This window comes from Ananas comosus, linkage group 16 (assembly GCF_001540865.1).
Source record: "Ananas comosus cultivar F153 linkage group 16, ASM154086v1, whole genome shotgun sequence".
NCBI classification, from domain to species: domain Eukaryota; kingdom Viridiplantae; phylum Streptophyta; class Magnoliopsida; order Poales; family Bromeliaceae; genus Ananas; species Ananas comosus.
Window position 1 is genome coordinate 8,336,199 of NC_033636.1, and position 19,539 is coordinate 8,355,737.

The window sequence follows — 19,539 nt, forward strand, 5'->3', positions numbered from 1 at the left end:
AATCAATTATTAATAAATAATTATAAATAATATATTATTAATTAATAATAAATTATTAATAATAAATTAATTAGATAATCTAGTATAAATAATAAATTAATAATAATTATAAATAATAATACATTAATTAATAATAAATTAAATAATTTATTAAAATTATTATTTATAATTATTAATAATTTATGATTATTAATTATTTAATTTATTATTAATTAATGTATTATTATTTATAATTATTATTAATTTATTATTTATAAATTTTATTAATTATTAATTAATTTATAAATAATCTAGTATAAATAATAAATTAATAATAATTATAAATAATAATACATTAATTAATAATAAATTAAATAATTAATAATTATAAATAATAATTTTAATAAATAAATTAATTAAGAATAAATTAATGATAAATTGTTAATTATAAATTAATAAATTAAGTAATTATTATAAATTAAACATTAAATAATAATTTAAATATATTAATTAAATTAATTAATTAATTAATATCATAATTAAAAAAAATTTAGACTTTAATTAATCTTATTCTCACATGGGAATAAATTTGTTTTAAGAAAAAAATGAAACAGCAGTTTCACCCTTATACCGATTTATTTCAGAAATCCGATAACTACTGTTCTCGGATACCAAACTGCGTTTGAAAATAAAGGAACGAATAAGGACTTATTCCCTCCTTGTTCCCGAACCAAATGCTCCCTGAGAGGCCAGAATAACTCAACAGTTGCAGGGTTACAACTGCCGTCGGAGAAGCACAAGCACGTAAACCTCAGTCGATGGAGCTCCAACCGGGCGACTTGGGCACGCCGCAGAACCGCATCATCTTCCTCGCCCTCGCGCTCTCGTCCCAGCGCCCCATCGCCGCGTACATATTCCCCAGCATCACGTACGCCGACGCCACAGAGGCCGTGCCCGCGCGCGTGAGGCGCTCCGCCGCCCACTCCGCGCACGGCGCGAAGCCGCGGTCGCAGCTCGCGCTCAGAAGGGCCTTGAGCACCCGCTCGTCGGGTTCCACGGGCATCGCCCGGACCAGCTCCCACGCCGCCTCCACCCTCCCCGCGCGCCCCAGCGCGTCCACCACGCACCCGTAGTGCTCCGGGCCCGGCTCGATCCCGTGCGCCGCGCGCATGCGCTCGAGGAGCGCCCGCGCCTCGCCCACGAGCCCCGCGTGGCTGCACGCGTGCAGCGCGCCCACGTACGCCACGCGGTCGGGGCGCACCCCGCGGCGCACCATCTCCTCAAAGAGCCCCAGCGCCTCGGCGCCCCGCCCGTGCGCCGCGAGCGCCGCGACCATGGCCGTCCACGCGGCCCCGTCGCGCGCGGGCATCTCGTCGAACACCCTGCGGGCCGCGCCCACGCGGCCGCACTTGGCGTACATGTCGAGCAGCGCGGTGCCGAGCGCGGGGGAGAGGGGGTGCCCGCGCGCCACGGCGTCGCGGTGCGCGCGCTCGCCCTCGGCGAGCGCGCCGAGGGCGGCGGCGGCGGAGAGCGAGGAGACGAGCGCGGCCTCGGTGGGCGGGGCGCCGGCGCGGCGCGCGCGGCGGAGCGCGGCGAGGGCGTCGGCGGGGCGGCCGGCGCGGGCGTAGGCGGAGACGAGGGCGGCCCAGGAGACGGGGGTGGGGCGGGGCATATCGTCGAACGCCCTGCGGGCGTCGTCGGGGCGGCCGCAGCGGGCGAGGGCGGAGAGGAGGGAGGTGCGGAGGACGGGGTCGTGGGCGGCGTGCGGGGGGAGGGCGAAGAGGCGGAGGAGGAGGGAAGAGGAGGGGGAGGGGCGAGCATAGGCGTAGGCGGAGATGAGGGAAGAGCGGAGGAAGGGGTCGGGGAGGAGGAGGGAGAGCTTGGTGAGGTGGGCGTGGAGGAGGGGGACGGCGCGGGGGACGCAGCGGGAGGCGCGGAGGAGGAAGGTGAAGGTGAACTTGTTGGGTTTCGCGCCGCCCCGGCCCCGGCCCAGGGGGAGCCGCGTCATCCACTGCGCGTAGAGGGCCAGCGCCTCGCGGGGCGGGGACCGCCGCAGTATGCTGTTCCACTCGAACGTCGTCGTCGGCGGCGGCGGCCTTTCTGGCGCGAATGGACGGTCGTCGTTCCATCGCGCCATCCCCGCCCGCTTCCATGGAGAGCGCCGCGCCGCGCCGCGCCGCTCTTCTCTTAATCGGACAAAACTCCAGTGAGGAGCTCCCCAACTCACGAGCCCCTATCCGCCGCGACAGGTGCTAATTTGGCCTCTATAATTTAGGGATGTAACGTGGGCCGTACCGGGCCGACACGGCCCACACTCGTCCGGTCCAAACCGGGCCATTTGTCAGTCCGGCCCGGCCCGGACAACATTCGGGCAAAGTAATAAATTTTTTAAAATAATTTTAAAAATTTATGAAACTTTGAAATTTTTTTAAAAAATCTTTTTTTACAAAATATCTGTAATCCCTTGGGCTTCATTTAGTTCGAGTATAACTAAAAACTACTTATTTCAGGAATAGATACAAATTCGGATATAAAAAAAATTTTCAATTTTACGTTTGGATGAAAATTAAGTTGTTCCTAAAAATAAGAAAAATAATGTTTGAATAAATAAGATGTAATAAAAAGAATAGTGAGTAGTTATAAATAAAAAATAATTATATTACCTCTTTCATTATATTTGAATTTAAATTTTTAAATTTTACATTTATAATTTTAAATTAAAAATTTTAACTTTTAAATATTAAAATTTGAAATTAAAATTTAAAACTTCAACTTTTAAATATTAAAATTTGAATTTAAAATTTAAAATTTAAAATTTAAAATCTTGATTTTTTAAATTTCAAATTTAAGACCAAATTTAAATTTGAAAAAAAATATAATTTAGAATTTTAAATTATAAATTTTAATTTTGAGATTACAAATTTTAAATTTTAAAATTTTAAATTCTAATTTAAAATAAAAATCAATCTCTCTAATCGCAAAGGCAGAAATACTATTTCCTTTCCTATAAACTCTCTCTCCTAAAATTTTTTATCCCCTGCAAAATAATATAATATATTATATTAAATATAATTTTTAATATATATATTTATAAAAATAGAATGCTAAATTTAATACTTTTAATATTTCTTTAATTCAATCAAATATTTAAAACGTATTTAATTATTTATACTAATAATTGTTTTATATTTTCAGCCATTTAATATGCCATACTTAATAGTTTAAAAATAAATAAAAAGTAAAACTAAACTGAACAAAATTTAAACTCGTTAAATTAAAAGTAAAATAAATTAATTTTAAATAAAAAATTAATTTAATATATTTGTCTAAGAATCTGCTTAAAAAAATCAAATCCCATAAGATTAACATAAAATTTCCCTATTATTAAACACTGTAATGTAATACGCAGTTGATAAATATCCAAAGCACCATGTCGGCAAACGCTTGACCCAGAAAAACAATATGATCACAATTCACAACAACTACCACTCCCCACGTTCACTCGCTTTCAACACGGACGACACTTCCACATCATCAACACCATCAAATTACTGAGAAACCCTCGTACTTAGGCACGTGTTTCATTTACAAACCCTGCATCAAGTTTTGAAATGATTGTTGAATTCAAATACGAAAATTTAGAAAAATGAGTCGAGGGAGTAAGTTGGAAATATTTCACAGGGCAAAATTTACATAAGATGAACAAAATTCTCCAAAAACCAACCAATATTCGTAACTATAATATAAAAGATCGCCTTTGTGTAATTCTTACTTCAACTGCAGTAGATTTCATTCCATTTTTGTACTCAAATTCAACAATCATCCTAAATTTCGGGCTTATTTGAAACAGTGATAAAGTGCAAGAGTAAACTGTATGTAAATTTGTATGCTAAAAGAGTAATTGGACTTACATGCAAGGGGTGTTCTGAAAAGTAATTTAGCCGAAGCTTCTTCTTGGAAACTTGGAGAGCACAATTCCTCTTAGCCAACAGGAAACTTGAACTGCAAGGAAATAATAGATATAATAATATAATATGGCAGCATATATTCAAAGGAGAATTGATTTTTCCACAAAAGAAAAGGTCTTCCCCAGGTCCACTAACTCTCTGCCTATATAAACTAATCCAAGATCATTACAGATCAAAACACACACTCTATCTCCTCAGATCCCAAGAGACAGAAAGGAGAAAAAGAGTGAGGCGAAAAAAAAAAACTAAAAAGGGGGCAAAAAGCAGTACAAATCTGCTCACCTCCTCATCAAGCTCCTGAAGATCTCCATGGCTTCATATGAAAAGGCCGTGGAATCATACAAGAAGGCCGTCACCACAGCCGCATCTGTCGCGGCCTCTGCTATGCTCCTCCGCGGAGTGGTCAATGAGCTCGTCCCCCACGAAGTGCGGGACTTTATCTTCTCCGGCATCCACGACCTGCGCTCTTGCATGTCCTCGCAGCACACAATCGTAATTGAAGAGACCGAAGGGTACGCCAACAATCAAATCTATGAGGCTGCGAGACTGTACCTAGCAACCCGCCTCAACACTAACATGCAAAGGCTAAGGGTGAGCAGGGTGGACGAAGCGAAGAGCATGCTAATCAGTATGGAGGGGGGGGAGGAGATGGTCGACGTGTATGAAGGTACCGAATTCAAATGGCAGTTGATTTGCCGGGAAACCTCCGGCGGCACTTCGAGCAATGGCACTTCCCGGCAGATTGAAGTAAGATCATTTGAGCTCAGCTTCCACAAGAAGCACAAGGAAAAGGCGCTTTACTCCTACTTGCCATTTATATTAGCAAGAGCAAAAGAAATTAAGGAGGAGGATAAATCACTCAAGCTCCACCTGAATGAAGGCGACTCATGGTTTCCCATAGACTTACACCACCCTTCGACGTTCGACACGCTGGCGATGGACGCAGAGCTTAAGAGGACAGTGATGGATGATCTTTCCAGGTTCGTGAAGAGGAAGGACTATTACAGGAGAATCGGCAAGGCATGGAAGCGAGGGTACCTGCTTTACGGACCACCTGGGACCGGGAAGTCGAGCTTAATTGCTGCAATGGCAAATTATCTCAAGTTTGATATCTATGATTTGGAGCTCACTGAAGTAGGTTGGAACAGCACCCTGCGACGTTTACTGATTGGTATGTCCAACAAATCAATACTCGTCATAGAGGACATTGATTGCACGATCAAGCTACAACAAAGGGACGAGAACGAGGATCAGAATACATCCAACGACGACAAGGTTAGTTTTGATACCTGAACCTAATCTCATTGTGATAATAACCTAACAAATCAGAAAAAAAACACTGCTAACGATGCTCATTTTGAACAGGTAACGCTCTCCGGTCTGCTCAACTTTGTTGATGGGCTGTGGTCGACGAGCGGGGAGGAGCGGATCATCGTATTCACTACAAACTACAAAGAGCGCCTCGACCCCGCGCTGCTGAGACCTGGACGAATGGATATGCAAATCCATATGAGCTACTGTGGCGTCGACGCATTCAGGGCGTTGGCTTCCAACTACCACGCCATTAATGACCACGAATTGTTCCCAGAGATCGAAGGGTTGATAAGGGAAGTAGAGGTGACTCCGGCGGCAGTGGCGGAGGAACTGATGAGGAGCGATGACATTGATGCTGCACTTCAAGGGCTCCTCAATTTCCTCAAGGCAAAGAGAAAGGGTAACAATGAAGATAAAGTTGCGGAACAAAATGTCGAAGATAAGGATAAGATGAGGTAGAGAAGTGAAAATGTAAGATAGAGATGATGACGAAAATTTTGTTGGAGCCTCCGATATTAAGAAGCATTAGAGAGATTCTCGCTATTAACAGTGTCAATAAATTGTATGAAACTTTATGGAAGATGAGATATACAGTGACTTCCTTTCACGTCCAACATACCTCCTTAAATATACTTGATCTTTTTTGGACCAAAAAGGAAATAAATAAAATCAGTGCTTCAAATGCTAAAAAGAGAACCATGTTTAATCATATATAGGCTCCACCTAATTGGGAGAGTTAAAAGCTGGATGATGAAGATATCTAGATTCTTCTAAATTGTTCCAAAGCTCTTGACTAATAACTACACATTGCGCATATGAGCACACGCCCAATATTTAATTGAAACTTTGAAACCCAACTTGGAAATTTGAGATATTATGCATATTCATAAACTTTTCTTAATCCAGTAAAAGTAATCGCTCCGTGGATGTTATGAGCCAGAAGAGTCGTATTAAATCAATTCAACCACTTTGCAGTGCACAATTCGTACAGACATCAAAAATAGCAACCAAATATATATACATGAAGTTATCTGATGAGTGATATACTGCCAGATAAAAATGAAATTTAGAAAGCCAAAGTCTGAGGATACAAAGACGTTAAAGAGAGAAAAAATCTACACTAGAAACATTGAAAAGAAGGGTATATTATATTCTCCAGATGTTTGAGTAATAATTCAAATGAAACAGTTGAAATTTGCAGAACATAACGATATACCGTCTTGCTGTTTGCTGGTGGCATGGCTTACTTTCCCCCTCGTGGGCCTTCCAAAGCTTACTTACCCCCTTGTGGGCCTTCCAAACAGAGTTGCTCACTGAAAAAAATTCTAAGAATATGCTCTAAAACTGCATTCCATCTTCCCAACTTTTATCCTTCGGAGAATATAAGCAATAAAGCGTGTAGAAAAGCAGTTTTGTATTTTACTGAAAGGAAATATATTGTGCATAAAACAGACAAATAGTTTGTCAAGGCCCATATCAATCTGTGCCATCAGAATCCACATGATGTTCCTCACGCAGATCGTACTCAACAACTAGCCCAAGGTTGTCAACAAACTTGTGATAGACAAGACAGCCTGCACACTGTTCAAATGTAATTTTAGCACAATAGACAGGCCAGATACGGGTCTAACCTAAGTATGAAAATGCTTGCTTCAAACATTCACAGAAACAGTTCAGCAATGAAATAAATCAGCGTAACACATTTAAATTACTGAAGATAAATAGAGAGAGCATAGACAACACTTACGAGGATTTGGCCTCAAATTCTGACACTTAAATCTGATCTACTGTGTTTTAATGTACTAGAAATCAAAATTTATGGTTTTCCGATGCTTCTTGCCTATGCATCAAGCAGTTTCAAAATTAGCAATTTTAACAGTTGCAATGAGATGGTGTTTAGTTTGATGGTTAAATATGAACCAAATAAGTTGCAGATCAGTAGGGTTTTCTTCTTCTCTTCTTTTTTAGATTGAGAAAATGGCCAGATTTTCTATTGAGGAATCGCATGCAATATCTAAGAATCTTATTCAATTCACACCGTTCATTTTGGTCTCCATTTGATGTATAGGTAGATAGAGCAAGCAAATCCCACAAATTTCAGTTTATAGTAACTTAGATTCTCTAGGTCATATCCAAAGGAATAGGTTTTCACATGCTCTAGAAGTGAGCTTTTAACAAAGGAAAGATTTGGTCCGAAATCCTCTCGAGTATAGCCTAGTCTTACTAAAATAACTATAAAAATATTGCCAGTTAGTCAAATATTGCAGCAAATCGCAATGAAGGAATCCCATTACAAATAAAAGAAGATAACACCATACGAGGCCTAAACGGCAAACTGATCAGCAAAGACTGAATTACTACAGATGCGCATATATGCACTAGACGAGACGACAGAGAATATCATCTTAGATGATTTCAATCCAAAGGTGAAATGTACATCTATAACTATTACCTCCCTGATCAACCTTAAATGTTAAAGTAATTTAGACTACTTGATTTTCTCTCAACTATAGAGGTGCAAAAGAAACTGTGGATGCCAGCAGCTGGAAATTAGATCAACCAGCGAATAGATAGACATACGAATCGAAGATGCTCAGCAGCAGAACATACCTGGATAAACACAGTTCCCTTTTCATAGGCCACTCGGTTTATCAAGCGCTTAGTTCTTTCACCACAAGAATCGCATGTGAACTGAACCATCAAACTTCTTCTGGGAAGCTTTATATCAAAAGCTGCTTCCTTTAACATGACAAAACGTGTTTATCACTATACAAAAACTCGCACAACTAATTAATCAACATTCACATGAATATAAAATTTGCTCAAGCAGTTACTATGAACCTTGGAATCTAACTATAAAACAATCATAAGCAATCTAGAATCAATTATAATGGTTGCAGTAAGAAACCTGCGAGGGCGATTTGCTGCTATCGGCGTTGTAATTCTCCGAGGAATTCGACACACTCGTACACACCACGCTTCTAATCGCCCTCCCCCCATTAGATATCCTCAACCTGGGAACCAAATCAATCGAAAAACATCAAAACAGAGCATAAATCACCAAAAATTTGGATCACTAGCCCAAATTTGCGGAGAAAGAGAGAGAGCGCGAGTGTAAGAACCTGAGAAATGGTGCCCTAAGATGAGGAGCGAGGCAATTCGTGGAGAGGAATCGGAGGTGCGAGGAGGAAGGGGAGGAGGAGGAGGAGGAGGAGGAGGGGGAAACGGCGAAGCTTCGAGGGAGAAGGAGAAGGCTCATCGCATCCACCACCACCGCACCCATGGCTCCTTCTAGGTGATTCACCATTATTCAGGTGCCGTTCTAATGCGCGCCTTTGTATGCGGACGCCGCCGTCCGGGGGATTCTACGGGTCGGATTTTTTTGTGACGTTATCGAATCTCATTTCCGAATCCGAATCCGATAGCTCGTTCTTAAACTCGGCAACAGGAGGTGTCTCGCCGCCGAATCTTTTCGGGACCCTTATACCGACAGATATATCATATCACATATCATATATATATATATATATATATTAGTCGGTAACTATTGGGATTTCACCGCCGACTACAGATCACCTGAACTATAGCTTATTTTAAGTGGAAAAAGAACAACTTTCAACTTGAAAAATACTATCCGTACACCCCATTGCCCAATTATAGGACGTACATTTTATACTCTAACAGCCAAGAATTTAAATTTTTTCAATTTCTAGTATTAAAAAAAAATTTATGAAACAAGTGAGTAAATTTGATCCTAGTAAAGAATAAGGTGTAACATTTGCACCAACATAATAGATGTGCGTAGAGTATTATTCTGTCAACTTAGGCTTAGTTTAGTATTAAAGCTTATTCGAGGCTATTAGATAAAATAAAATTAGAATAAAAACATATAGGAATATGTTTTACGTTTTTCGATAAAATCGCAGAAAATATATTATAATCAACTCATCGTAATATGCGAAATATATAAAAATAAACAGAATATTTTTTCATCGTACTTTCTCATCACACGTAACGCAATCTCTCCGTAATTCCAAACGAAGTCTTAGACTCTTTTTTAGATCGTGGTGCTCGAGAAAGTTGTACTACGAGAGCTTTTTGGCCTGCGACATGATTTTCATTTCTATTGATCCCAAAGAGCAACAAATAGGTCATTCAAAAACTCCATGTTTTCTTAACGACAAAATGCACCAAATAAGCATCCTACCGATAAGTATAAATCTTACACTCGATCAGTCAAGAGTTCATAAAACTTCTTTGGTTTTTAGTGTAAAGAAAAACTTAATTATAAAAACTCTTTCAGCATTTTGCCCCGTGTCTCAAATACCTCCTGCAAAAAAATTTTGAACAATATCAGTTCTGTGCTTTAATCATGTATCAAATAGATCTAGTAATTTAAAATTTTATCAATTTTTGTTAAGAAGATTTAGCATTAAAAAAACACTTGGACACTCACACCCGATAAAGAAAATCCCTCGCATGAAGGCTTTTTCGTAATTCCTTTTTGAATTTTGTGCTTAAAGAATGTTAGATTTAAAGATGTGCTATCTCAACATATATTATTATAGCCATTAAAATAAAGAAAAATCCTAACAAAGGAATCTATTAGAAATAGAGCTAAAATACAAGATTGGCATTACTTAAATATTTTATATAGGAAAATATTTATGATACCGAAAAGAGCTAATTTTTTAAAAAAGTGCTTCACTAACACCTTCTACAACTATCTAGTTTTGAGTTGACTAATAATAACTTAAATTTTTTTAATAGAAAATATAAAAAAGAGCTAATTTTTTTAAAAAATTACTTTTAAATACTTTTTTTTTTTTTAACTTTTCTTCCGGACTTTCAAAAATCTATATTTTATCCCATTAAAATTTTAAAAATATTTTCAAGAGTTAAGAGCGTTAATAAAGAATGCAAATTAATCCTTTCTTGTTCTATAAGAAAAAAATATTTTTTAAAAATATTTATTCTACCTTTAAAAATATTTTCAATATAAATTATAAAAAGAAAATATAGAATAGTAATAAAACCCCGACGGAGAAGGATTAAATACATCAACTTGGTAAAATGTAAATTAAAAAAAAAAAAAAGAAGAAAAAGTTAAAACACGAATATTTCTAAAAACTTCTCCTATATTTTAACCATAAAACATTATGGAAATATATTGCATACCTTAAGTACGGGAGCATTCATACGTCAATGTGATCCACGTACGACCGTGACATCACCACCATCACTAACACCCTTGTAACATCACAACGTATAGAAGATGTCAGAATCGCATCTAAACATCTATCTCAATATGGTATATATCAAACATAGATGAAGACATCAGATAACAACATGGTACCAGAGCCAATGGCGATAAATAATACTTGAAAAGAATCCTATCCTAACCAACTCATGTCAATTGCGCATCTGATTCTTCTACAACTTTCTGCCACCGTTTGGTTCGGGGTTAAGAAAAATTAGCTATTCCAGAAATAGGGTTAAGTTCAGGGTTAAAATAGTGTTAAAAATTTTTTTTGTTTGGTTGGAGGTTGGAGTTAGTCTAGGATAATGAAAAAAAGTGTTTGGTTGGAGTAGGTGGGATAAGAAGATAATGATTGATAAAGAAGAAAAAGGTGAGGGCTCGAGATGCGTGCGGGGTTAAAGTTGGAGGGGGATTGAGGTTAATGATTGATAAAGAAGAAAAAGATGAGGGCTCGGAATGCGTGCGGGGTTAAAGTTGGGAGGGGAAGTGGGGTTAGTAAACCCCACTAATCCGGTTTGGGGTGGGGTTTACTAACCCCACCCCTTAAGAGTGGTGTTTGGGTATAAATTGGGGGTTAAGGGGTTATTCCACCCCTTAACCCCCAACCAAACGGTGGCTCTTAGATTAAATTTGGTTGTGAACAGGAGTAATGCATAGTGGATAAATATTCCAAGCCCCGCCTCGGCATAAAATTTGAGCCACAAAAACAACATCACAGCAATAGTTTCTACAACCCTTTAGCCAACTCAAACCTGGGAAAAGCATAGAAAGCATCTAGGCAAATTGCCGAGGAATCCTCATACTTTAGCCCGCGTTTTATTTGCCAACCCTGCATAAAATTTTGCATCAGTTCCAATTGTACACATAAAAATTGACATGACTCTTGAATTCAAATGGGAAAAAAAATTGGGAAAATGAGTTCATGAAATTAAGTTGGTAATATTGAACAGTACAAAATGATCTAAAATGAGCAATCTTTAACTGAATATAACCAATTTTGGTAACTGGAATATAAAAGATCTCTGGTGTAATTATATTTTCATCCACTGTTCATGGTGCACTTCAACTTCAATAGATGTTCAGATGAAAATCCGACAAAATATGCCGACTCATTCCGGTTTTGTATTTAAATTCAACAATCATCCTAAATTGATGTAAATTTTTGTGATAAAGTGCAAGATTAAAATTGATGTAAATTCTGTGCTGGTAAGTAATTAGGCTAACATGCAAAGGGGGTTTCTGTAAATTAACAGAGGCTGTTGATTCTTCCGCAAAGAAAAGGTCATCCCCAGCTCAACTAACCCTCTATGTATATTTAACTCAACCGAGATCACTGCATATCAAAACACACACTAATCTCCTCATATCCCAAAACACACACTAATCGCCTCATCAAGCTCCTGAAGATCTCCATGGCTTCATATGAAAAGATCATAGAATCGTACAAGAGAGCCGTCACCACAGCCGCATCTGTCGCGGCCTCTGCTATGCTCCTCCGTGGGGTGGTCAATGAGCTCGTCCCCCACGAAGTGCGGAACTTCATCTTCTCCGGCATCCACGATCTGCGCTCTCGCATGTCCTCGCAGCACACAATCGTAATTGAAGAGACCGAAGGGTACGCCAACAATCAAATCTATGAGGCTGCGAAATTGTACCTAGCAACACGCATCAGCAGTAACATGCAGAGGCTAAGGGTGAGCAGGGTAGACGAAGTGAAGAGCCTGCTAATCAGTATGGAGGAGGGGGAGGAGATGGTCGACATGTTTGAAGGTGCAGAATTCAAATGGCAGTTGGTTTGCCGGGAAAACTCCAGCGCCACTTCGAGCAACGGCAATTCCCGACAGATCGAAGTAAGATCATTTGAGCTTAGCTTCCACAAGAAGCAGAAGGAAGAGGCACTTCACTCCTACTTGCCATTTATATTAGCAAGGGCAAAAGAAATTAAGGAGAAGGATAGAGTACTCAAGCTCTACATGAATGAAGGGGATTCATGGTACCCCATAGACTTACACCACCCCTCGACGTTCGACACCATGGCGATGGATACGGAGCTTAAGAGAGTGGTCATGGATGACCTTTTGAGGTTCGTGAAAAGAAAGGACTACTATAAGAGAATAGGCAAGGCTTGGAAGCGAGGGTATCTGCTTTACGGACCACCTGGAACTGGGAAGTCGAGCTTAATTGCTGCAATGGCAAATTATCTCAAGTTTGATATCTATGATTTGGAGCTCACTGAAGTGGGTTGGAACAGCGCCCTGCAACATTTACTGATCGGTATGTCCAACAAGTCAATACTAGTCATAGAGGACATTGATTGCACGATCAGTCTCCAACAAAGGGACGAGAATGAGGATCGTATTGCACCCACCAATGACAAGGTCAGCTTTGATACCTGAACCTAATCTCATTGTGATAATAACATAACAAGCTAGAAAAAACACTGCTAACCTTGTTCATTTCGAACAGGTAACACTCTCTGGTCTGCTCAACTTAGTTGATGGGCTATGGTCGACGAGCGGGGAGGAGCGGATCATCGTCTTCACTACAAACCACAAAGAGCGGCTCGACCCTGCGCTGCTGAGACCCGGACGAATGGATATGCACATCCATATGAGCTACTGTGGCGTCGATGCATTCAGAGTATTGGCTTCCAACTACCATGCCATTAATGACCACGAATTGTTCCCAGAGATCGAAGGGCTGATAAGGGAAGTAGAGGTGACTCCAGCGGCAGTGGCGGAGGAACTGATGAGGAGCGACGATACTAATGCTGCACTTCAAGGGCTCCTTGATTTCCTCAAGGCAAAGAGAAAGGGTGACAATGAAGATAAAGTTGAGAAAGAAAATGTTGAAGATGAGGTAGAGAACCGGAAATAGTAAGATAGAGATGATAAAGAAAATTCAGTTGGAGCCAATGATATTAAGAAAGTACTAGAGAAATTCTCGCTATCAACAGTGTCAATAAATTGTATGAAACTCAATGGAAAATAAGTTCAGTGACTTCCTTTTACTCTAAACACACCTCCTTAAATGGACTCATTTTTTTTCTAGACCAAAAAAGAAATAACTCAAATCAATGCTTCAAATACAAAAAAAAATAACCATGCTAATCATATATAGGATCCACCTAATTTGGAGAGTTAAAAACTGGACCATGAAGATATCTAGATTCTTCCAGATTGTTGCCCAAGTTGTTGAGTAGTAAATACACATAGCGCATATGAGCACACGTTCAGTTTTTAATTGAAACCCAACTTGGAAATTTAAGATATTATGTATATTCATAAACTTTTCTTAATCCAGTAAAAGTAATCACTCTGTGGATGTTATGAGCCAGAAGTCTTATTAAATCAATTCAACTACTCTGCACTGCACAATTCGTATAAAAAATAGGAACCAAATAAATGAAGTTATCTGATGAATTATGTACTGTGAGAAAGGGAAATATGAGATAAAAATAGAATTTAGAAAGCAGGAGTCTAGGCCTTGTTTGGTATCATGTTTGTTTTATATTTGTTTAATAAAATTTTTATATAAAAAAATATAGGAGTTGACAATAGATTGCGTGCAATCCTTTCACCCAAGATGTTCATTTGATGGCAAAAAATAAAAGTTTGGAAACAACTTTTTTTTTGCTTTCAATTTTTCTTTTTTTAACATTGTTTCATCTATTACTTAGCCGGGTGCATTGCAAGCTAATCAATTATGACAACAAGAGAAAAATTCTTCAATCAATCCATCAAATTACATAGAATTAGTGTAAAAAAAAATTAAAAAATGACAACGATGTCAAATGAGGACTAAGAATACAAAGATATTAAAGAGAGAAAATTCTACATTTCAAACATCATAGTTTTCAAATTTGAAAAGAAGAATAAATTGTATTCCCCAGATGTTTGAGTAATAATTCAAACTAAACAGTTGAAATTTGAAGAACATAATGATATACATCCTGCTGTTTGTCAGCCGCATGGCTTACTTTCCCACTTGCAGGCCTTCCAACCGAGTTGTTCACTGAAAAGCTTCTAATAATATGATCCAAAACTGCATTCATCTTCCCAACTTTTGTCCTTTGAAGAATATATGTGATGAAGCATGTAGAAAAGAAGTTTTGTATTTTACTGAAGGAAATATCCTGTGCATAAAACAGATAAATCGCTTGTCGAAACCATATCAATCTGTGCCATCAGAATCTACATCATATTCCTCACGCAGATCGTACTCGACCACTAGCCCAAGGTTGTCGACAAACTTATGGTAGACAAGACAGCCTGCACACTGTTCAAATGTGATTTTAGCACACAAGACAGTAACCACAAAATGACAGTAACCACAAAATGGCCAACCTAAGTATGAAAATACACCTGAGTATTTTGTCTCAGATTCTACATTTAACTCTGATATAGTGTATTTCAATGTACTACAAATAAACATTTATGGTTTTTCATTTCTTCTTGCCTACGCATCAAGCAGTTTCAAGATTAATATTTTTAATGGCTGCAGTGTAACGGCGATTTTGAATAAAAAGAAGAAAACACCATAAGGAAGGTGAGGTCAAACAGTAAACTAATCGGCAAACACTGAATTACTACAGATGCACATATAGGCGCTAGAAAACAAACAACATCATCTTATGGATGATATCAAGGTTTTAAGTGCCCGTCGGCACGGCCGTATCTACCGTCCCGTACCGTGCCAACAAGATACCGGCACGATACAGACCCAGTGCCGATGGCACAGCTCAAAACCCTCTATTCTTTAAATTAGTAAGTAATTTCCTCAATAAAGTTCAAAAGATGTGATAAGAAGACATAATAAATAGTTAGAATATTTTGTTGCTAAAGAAAATAAAAATTTCATGCTATCATGTGTCGGCACACAAGAATTTTTTTGACCGGCACGCATCGGCATGACTCGGCAGGCACCGTGCCGTACCATGCCGGCAAGTTTCCGACATGACCCCGTGTCACGACACTTAAATCCTTGGATAATATCAATCTGTAGGTGAAATGTCTATCCAAAACTATTACCTCCCTGATCAACCTTAAATGTTAAAGTAATTTAGACTGCTTTTCTTTTTCTCTCAACTACGGAGGCGCAAAAAAAAGTGTGGATGGTAGCAGCTGGAAATTAGATCAACCAGAAAATAGATAGATATACAAGTCGAGGATGTTGAGCAGCAGAGCAAACCTGGAGAAATACAGTTCCCTTTTCGTAGGCCACTCGGTTTATCAAGCGCTTCATTCTTTCACCACAGGAATCACATGTGAACTGAACCATCAAACTTCTTCTGGGAAGTTTTATATCAAAAGCTGCTTTCTTTAACATGATAAAACGAATTCATCACTCTACGCAAGCTCGCACATTCACATGCATATAAAATTTGCTTTAGCAGATACTACGATCCTAAGAATCTAACTATCAAGCAATCATAAGCAATCTAGAATCAATTACAATGGCTGTAGTGAGAAACCTGCGAGGGCGATTTGCTACTATCGGCGCCATAATTCTCCAAGGAATTCGACACACTCGAACACACCACGCTTCTAATCGCGCTTCCCCCATTAGATATCCCCAACCTGGTAGCCAAATCAATTGAAAAACATTAAGCAAAGCATAAAGCACCAAAAATTTGGATCAAGAAACAACAAAACCCTTACAAAGCCCAAATTTGCGGGGAAAGAGAGCGGGCGAGAGAGTGAGAACCTGAGAAATGGTGCCCTAGGATGTGGAGCCAGGCGATTCGTGGAGAGGAATCGGAGGTGCGACGAGGAATGGGGGGAGGAGGAGGAGGAGGAGGAGGAGGAGGAGGGTAAAACTCCGAAGCTTCGAGGGAGAAGGAGAAGGCTCATCGCATCCACCACCACCGCGCCCATGGTGTTTCACCGGTATGCGGGAGCCGTTCATTTTTGTATGCGGACGCGACCCTTTCGGGGATCATACGCGTCGGATCCGTGATGTTATCGTATCCGAATCCGAAAAGTCTTCGGGTCACTTAAAATCCGCAAGGAGGAGTGTCTCACCACCGAATTCTTCAGAGCTCAGTTACGTACGTACATTTAAGTCGGCAAGTTTCGCTGTATCGCTGCCGACTTGTACTACGTTTGAATCATCCATAGAACTTCAAAACGTAACACAACGATCATTTTTGGATGCATGATATCTCTGTAATTTTATTAAGAAATTTATATTATTTGATAGTTGATAAGATTGATCATATCTCAAAAAAAAACAAACATAATCATCTTATTGATAAAATATATTATCTTATCAAATTTCAAATTATAAATATTATAAAGAGGTTATTACTGGACAATTTATTCTACATTCAAATAAATGATGAAATTGTATTTATTTCTTAAATTAACATTTGGTGAATTTGTATTTATTTTAATTTAAGTTATTTTTTTTTCTTTTTCTTTTTATTTTTTTTGTTTTGTTTTGTTTTGTTTTGTTTTGTTTTTGTTTTTGCTTTTTTCTTTTTTTTTTTTTTTTTTTAAGGAACCATGAGGGGTGGTACTGGTACCTGATCAGGAATGACCCATTAAATCCCTGGATTAGTGCGTTATCAAAATAAGTAAAAACAAAAATAGTGGCCACGTATACATATCAATTCAACCTTGAGTAGGTATATAGCTTATAAGAAGCTTCTGGCCAAATTACAAAAAACCCCTTACCTTTTAGCTGATGTTTTGATTAACGCCTCTGTGTAAGATTTTACATTCAATTTTGGTTCTGCACGTCACTGCTAATATCCAAATAAACTGACAAAAAAAAAGAAACAAAAATGATTTGTACTAAATTCAAATGCAGAATTTTACAAAAATGAACTGACCGATGTGACATCGATTACATTCAATGAACCAAAATCATATAAACTGAAATAAAATTTATAGTAAACAATCAATTTCGGTCCCACTAGTTTAGATATTCTATTTATTTGAGTACACATATTTATTATTGAAATTAGGGCAAATTAATGTAAATATATATTTCGTACAGAAATAATTAAGACAAGGGCTAAAGTGCAAGAGATTTTTGTTTTATTTTTTTGGTAATTTAGCCAGAGCTTCTTTTGGAATGGCGAAAACTTGGAGCACAATCACTTCAGAAATTAGAAAAACTTGGAATGCAAGGGAAATATATTTTCAAAAGAGGTTTCTTTTGATTTTTCTACACAGGAAAGCACTTTTCACACACTCAAACCAACCCTCTAACACACTAACTATGAAAAGTTAAGAACTCCTACATATCAAAGTAAACATTAGAGGAGAAAAAGAGTGTGGGTAACAAATTAAACTAAGGGCAGAAGAGCAATACAAATCCACTCACCTCATCTCACATCTGATCAAGTTCCTGAAGATTTCCGTGGCTTCCTATGAAAAGGCCATAGAATCATACAAGAAGGCCATCGCCGCAGCCGCGTCTGTCGCGGCCTCTGCCATGCTCCTCCACGGGGTGGTCAGTCAGCTCGTCCCCCACGAAGTGCGCGACTTCATCTTCGCCGGCATCCACGATCTGCGCTCTCGCATGTCCTCGCAGCAGGCGATCGTAATCGAACAGACCGAAGGGTTCGCGAACAATCAAATCTACGAGGCCGCGATATCGTATCTTGCGACCCGGATCAACACAAACATGCAGAGGCCGAAGGTGAGCAAGGAAGATGAAATGAAGAGCATGCCAATCAGTATGGAGGCCGGGGAGGAGATGGTTGATGTGTATGAAGGTACCGAATTCAAATGGCAATTGGTTTGCCGGGAAACCTCCAGCGGCACTTCGAGCAATGGCAAGTCCCGGCAGATCGAAGTCCGATCATTCGAGCTCACCTTCCACAAGAAGCACAAGGAAAAGGCGCTTTACTCCTACTTGCCGTTTATATTAGCAAAGGCGGGAGAAATTGAGGAGGGAGATAAAACACTCAAGCTTTACCTGAATGAAAGGGATACATGGTACCCCGCAGAATTACACCACCCTTCAACGTTCGACATTCTGGCGATGGACGCAGAGCTTAAGCAGGCGGTGATGGACGATCTTGCAAGGTTCGTCAAGAGGAAGGACTATTACAAGAGAATTGGCAAGGCTTGGAAGCGAGGATATCTGCTTTACAGGCCGCCAGGGACCGGCAAGTCGAGCTTAATTGCTGCAATGGCAAATTATCTCAAGTTTGATACCTATGATTTGGAGCTCACTGAAGTAGGTTGGAACGGTGCACTTCGACGGTTGCTGACGACTGTGGCCAACCGATCGATACTCGTTATTAAGGACATGGATTGTGCGATCGATCTTCAACAAAGGGAATGTAGCGAGGACCTGTACGGATCTAAAAGCGAAAAGGTTAGAACCAATACATGAACTTAAATCTCATTGCGGTTGTAACCTAGAAAAGAAAAAAAAGAAAAAAAGAAGAAGAAGAAAGAAACATCGCTAACAATGTTGATGTCGGACAGGTGACGCTATCCGGGCTGCTCAACTTTGTCGACGGGCTATGGTCGACGAGGGGGGAGGAGCGGATCATTGTGTTCACCACAAACTACAAGGAGCGGCTCGACCCCGCGCTGCTGAGGCCTGGCCGAATGGATATGCACATCCATATGAGCTATTGTGGTGTTGATGCATTCAGGGTGTTGGCCACCAACTACCACGCCATTGAGGACCATGTATTGTTCCCGGAGATCGAAGGGTTGATAAGTGAAGTGGAGGTGACTCCGGCAGAGGTAGCAGAGGTGCTGATGAGGAGCGATGAAGCTGATATTGCACTTCAAGAGCTTATTGATTTTCTCAAGGCGAAAAGAAGGGGCGTAGACGAAGACGAAGATAAAGTTGACAATGATAAAGCCAACGAAGAAACTGTCTGAGGTAAGGATAACACGAGGGAAACGAGCAGAAGTAAGCTGGAGATGGTGCCGAAAATTGAGTTGGAGCCACTGACATTAAGAAAATTATGTGCATATACCGTATGGAACTATATTGAAGAGAAGATACTGAATGCTTTGCTTCCACTGTAAACACACCTCTTTC

General features: G+C 39.7%; 6 protein-coding genes and 2 long non-coding RNA genes across 16 annotated transcripts; 3 read left to right on the forward strand and 5 right to left on the reverse strand.

The window, feature by feature from the left end:
• Window positions 791-2,116, reverse strand: LOC109722105 (pentatricopeptide repeat-containing protein At1g05750, chloroplastic-like). Its single transcript, XM_020249989.1, has one exon. It carries the CDS (start codon window positions 2,114-2,116, stop codon window positions 791-793), a length of 1,326 nt encoding a protein of 441 aa, XP_020105578.1.
• Window positions 2,934-5,433, reverse strand: LOC109722217. Of its 8 annotated transcripts, none has more exons than XR_002219412.1 (6): window positions 5,265-5,407; window positions 4,986-5,171; window positions 4,619-4,895; window positions 4,230-4,518; window positions 3,891-3,981; window positions 2,934-3,016 (listed from the first exon to the last, which is right to left on the reverse strand). It is a non-coding gene; the product is annotated as an uncharacterized LOC109722217 (long non-coding RNA). The 8 variants fall into 8 exon arrangements; XR_002219410.1 differs by lacking the exon at window positions 2,934-3,016 and adding an exon at window positions 3,337-3,573; XR_002219414.1 differs by lacking the exon at window positions 2,934-3,016 and having other exon boundaries at window positions 3,640-3,981; window positions 4,619-4,877; window positions 4,986-5,001; window positions 5,078-5,171.
• On the forward strand, window positions 4,233-5,872 carry LOC109722213 (protein HYPER-SENSITIVITY-RELATED 4-like). Its single transcript, XM_020250160.1, has 2 exons — window positions 4,233-5,222; window positions 5,313-5,872. Exons 1-2 carry the CDS (start codon window positions 4,257-4,259, stop codon window positions 5,718-5,720), a joined length of 1,374 nt encoding a protein of 457 aa, XP_020105749.1. The 5' UTR covers window positions 4,233-4,256; the 3' UTR covers window positions 5,721-5,872.
• Window positions 6,294-8,591, reverse strand: LOC109722214 (DNL-type zinc finger protein-like). Its single transcript, XM_020250161.1, has 4 exons — window positions 8,384-8,591; window positions 8,170-8,275; window positions 7,872-8,000; window positions 6,294-6,842 (listed from the first exon to the last, which is right to left on the reverse strand). Exons 1-4 carry the CDS (start codon window positions 8,566-8,568, stop codon window positions 6,738-6,740), a joined length of 525 nt encoding a protein of 174 aa, XP_020105750.1. The 5' UTR covers window positions 8,569-8,591; the 3' UTR covers window positions 6,294-6,737.
• Window positions 9,436-10,722, reverse strand: LOC109722220. The gene is made up of 2 exons (XR_002219416.1): window positions 10,440-10,722; window positions 9,436-9,591 (listed from the first exon to the last, which is right to left on the reverse strand). It is a non-coding gene; the product is annotated as an uncharacterized LOC109722220 (long non-coding RNA).
• Window positions 11,919-13,538, forward strand: LOC109722212 (AAA-ATPase At3g50940-like). Its single transcript, XM_020250159.1, has 2 exons — window positions 11,919-12,899; window positions 12,988-13,538. The coding sequence occupies exons 1-2, from the start codon at window positions 11,934-11,936 to the stop codon at window positions 13,396-13,398; spliced, it is 1,377 nt and encodes a 458-aa protein (XP_020105748.1). The 5' UTR covers window positions 11,919-11,933; the 3' UTR covers window positions 13,399-13,538.
• Window positions 14,316-18,048, reverse strand: LOC109722215. 2 transcript variants are annotated; one of them, XM_020250162.1, is made up of 6 exons: window positions 17,854-18,048; window positions 17,199-17,285; window positions 16,228-16,686; window positions 15,995-16,100; window positions 15,712-15,840; window positions 14,316-14,799 (listed from the first exon to the last, which is right to left on the reverse strand). In XM_020250162.1, the coding sequence occupies exons 3-6, from the start codon at window positions 16,395-16,397 to the stop codon at window positions 14,695-14,697; spliced, it is 510 nt and encodes a 169-aa protein (XP_020105751.1). In that variant the 5' UTR covers window positions 16,398-16,686; window positions 17,199-17,285; window positions 17,854-18,048; the 3' UTR covers window positions 14,316-14,694. The 2 variants fall into 2 exon arrangements, with proteins under 2 accessions (XP_020105751.1, XP_020105752.1); XM_020250163.1 differs by lacking the exon at window positions 17,199-17,285.
• Window positions 18,048-19,420, forward strand: LOC109722216 (protein HYPER-SENSITIVITY-RELATED 4-like). The gene is made up of 2 exons (XM_020250164.1): window positions 18,048-18,855; window positions 18,969-19,420. Exons 1-2 carry the CDS (start codon window positions 18,052-18,054, stop codon window positions 19,374-19,376), a joined length of 1,212 nt encoding a protein of 403 aa, XP_020105753.1. The 5' UTR covers window positions 18,048-18,051; the 3' UTR covers window positions 19,377-19,420.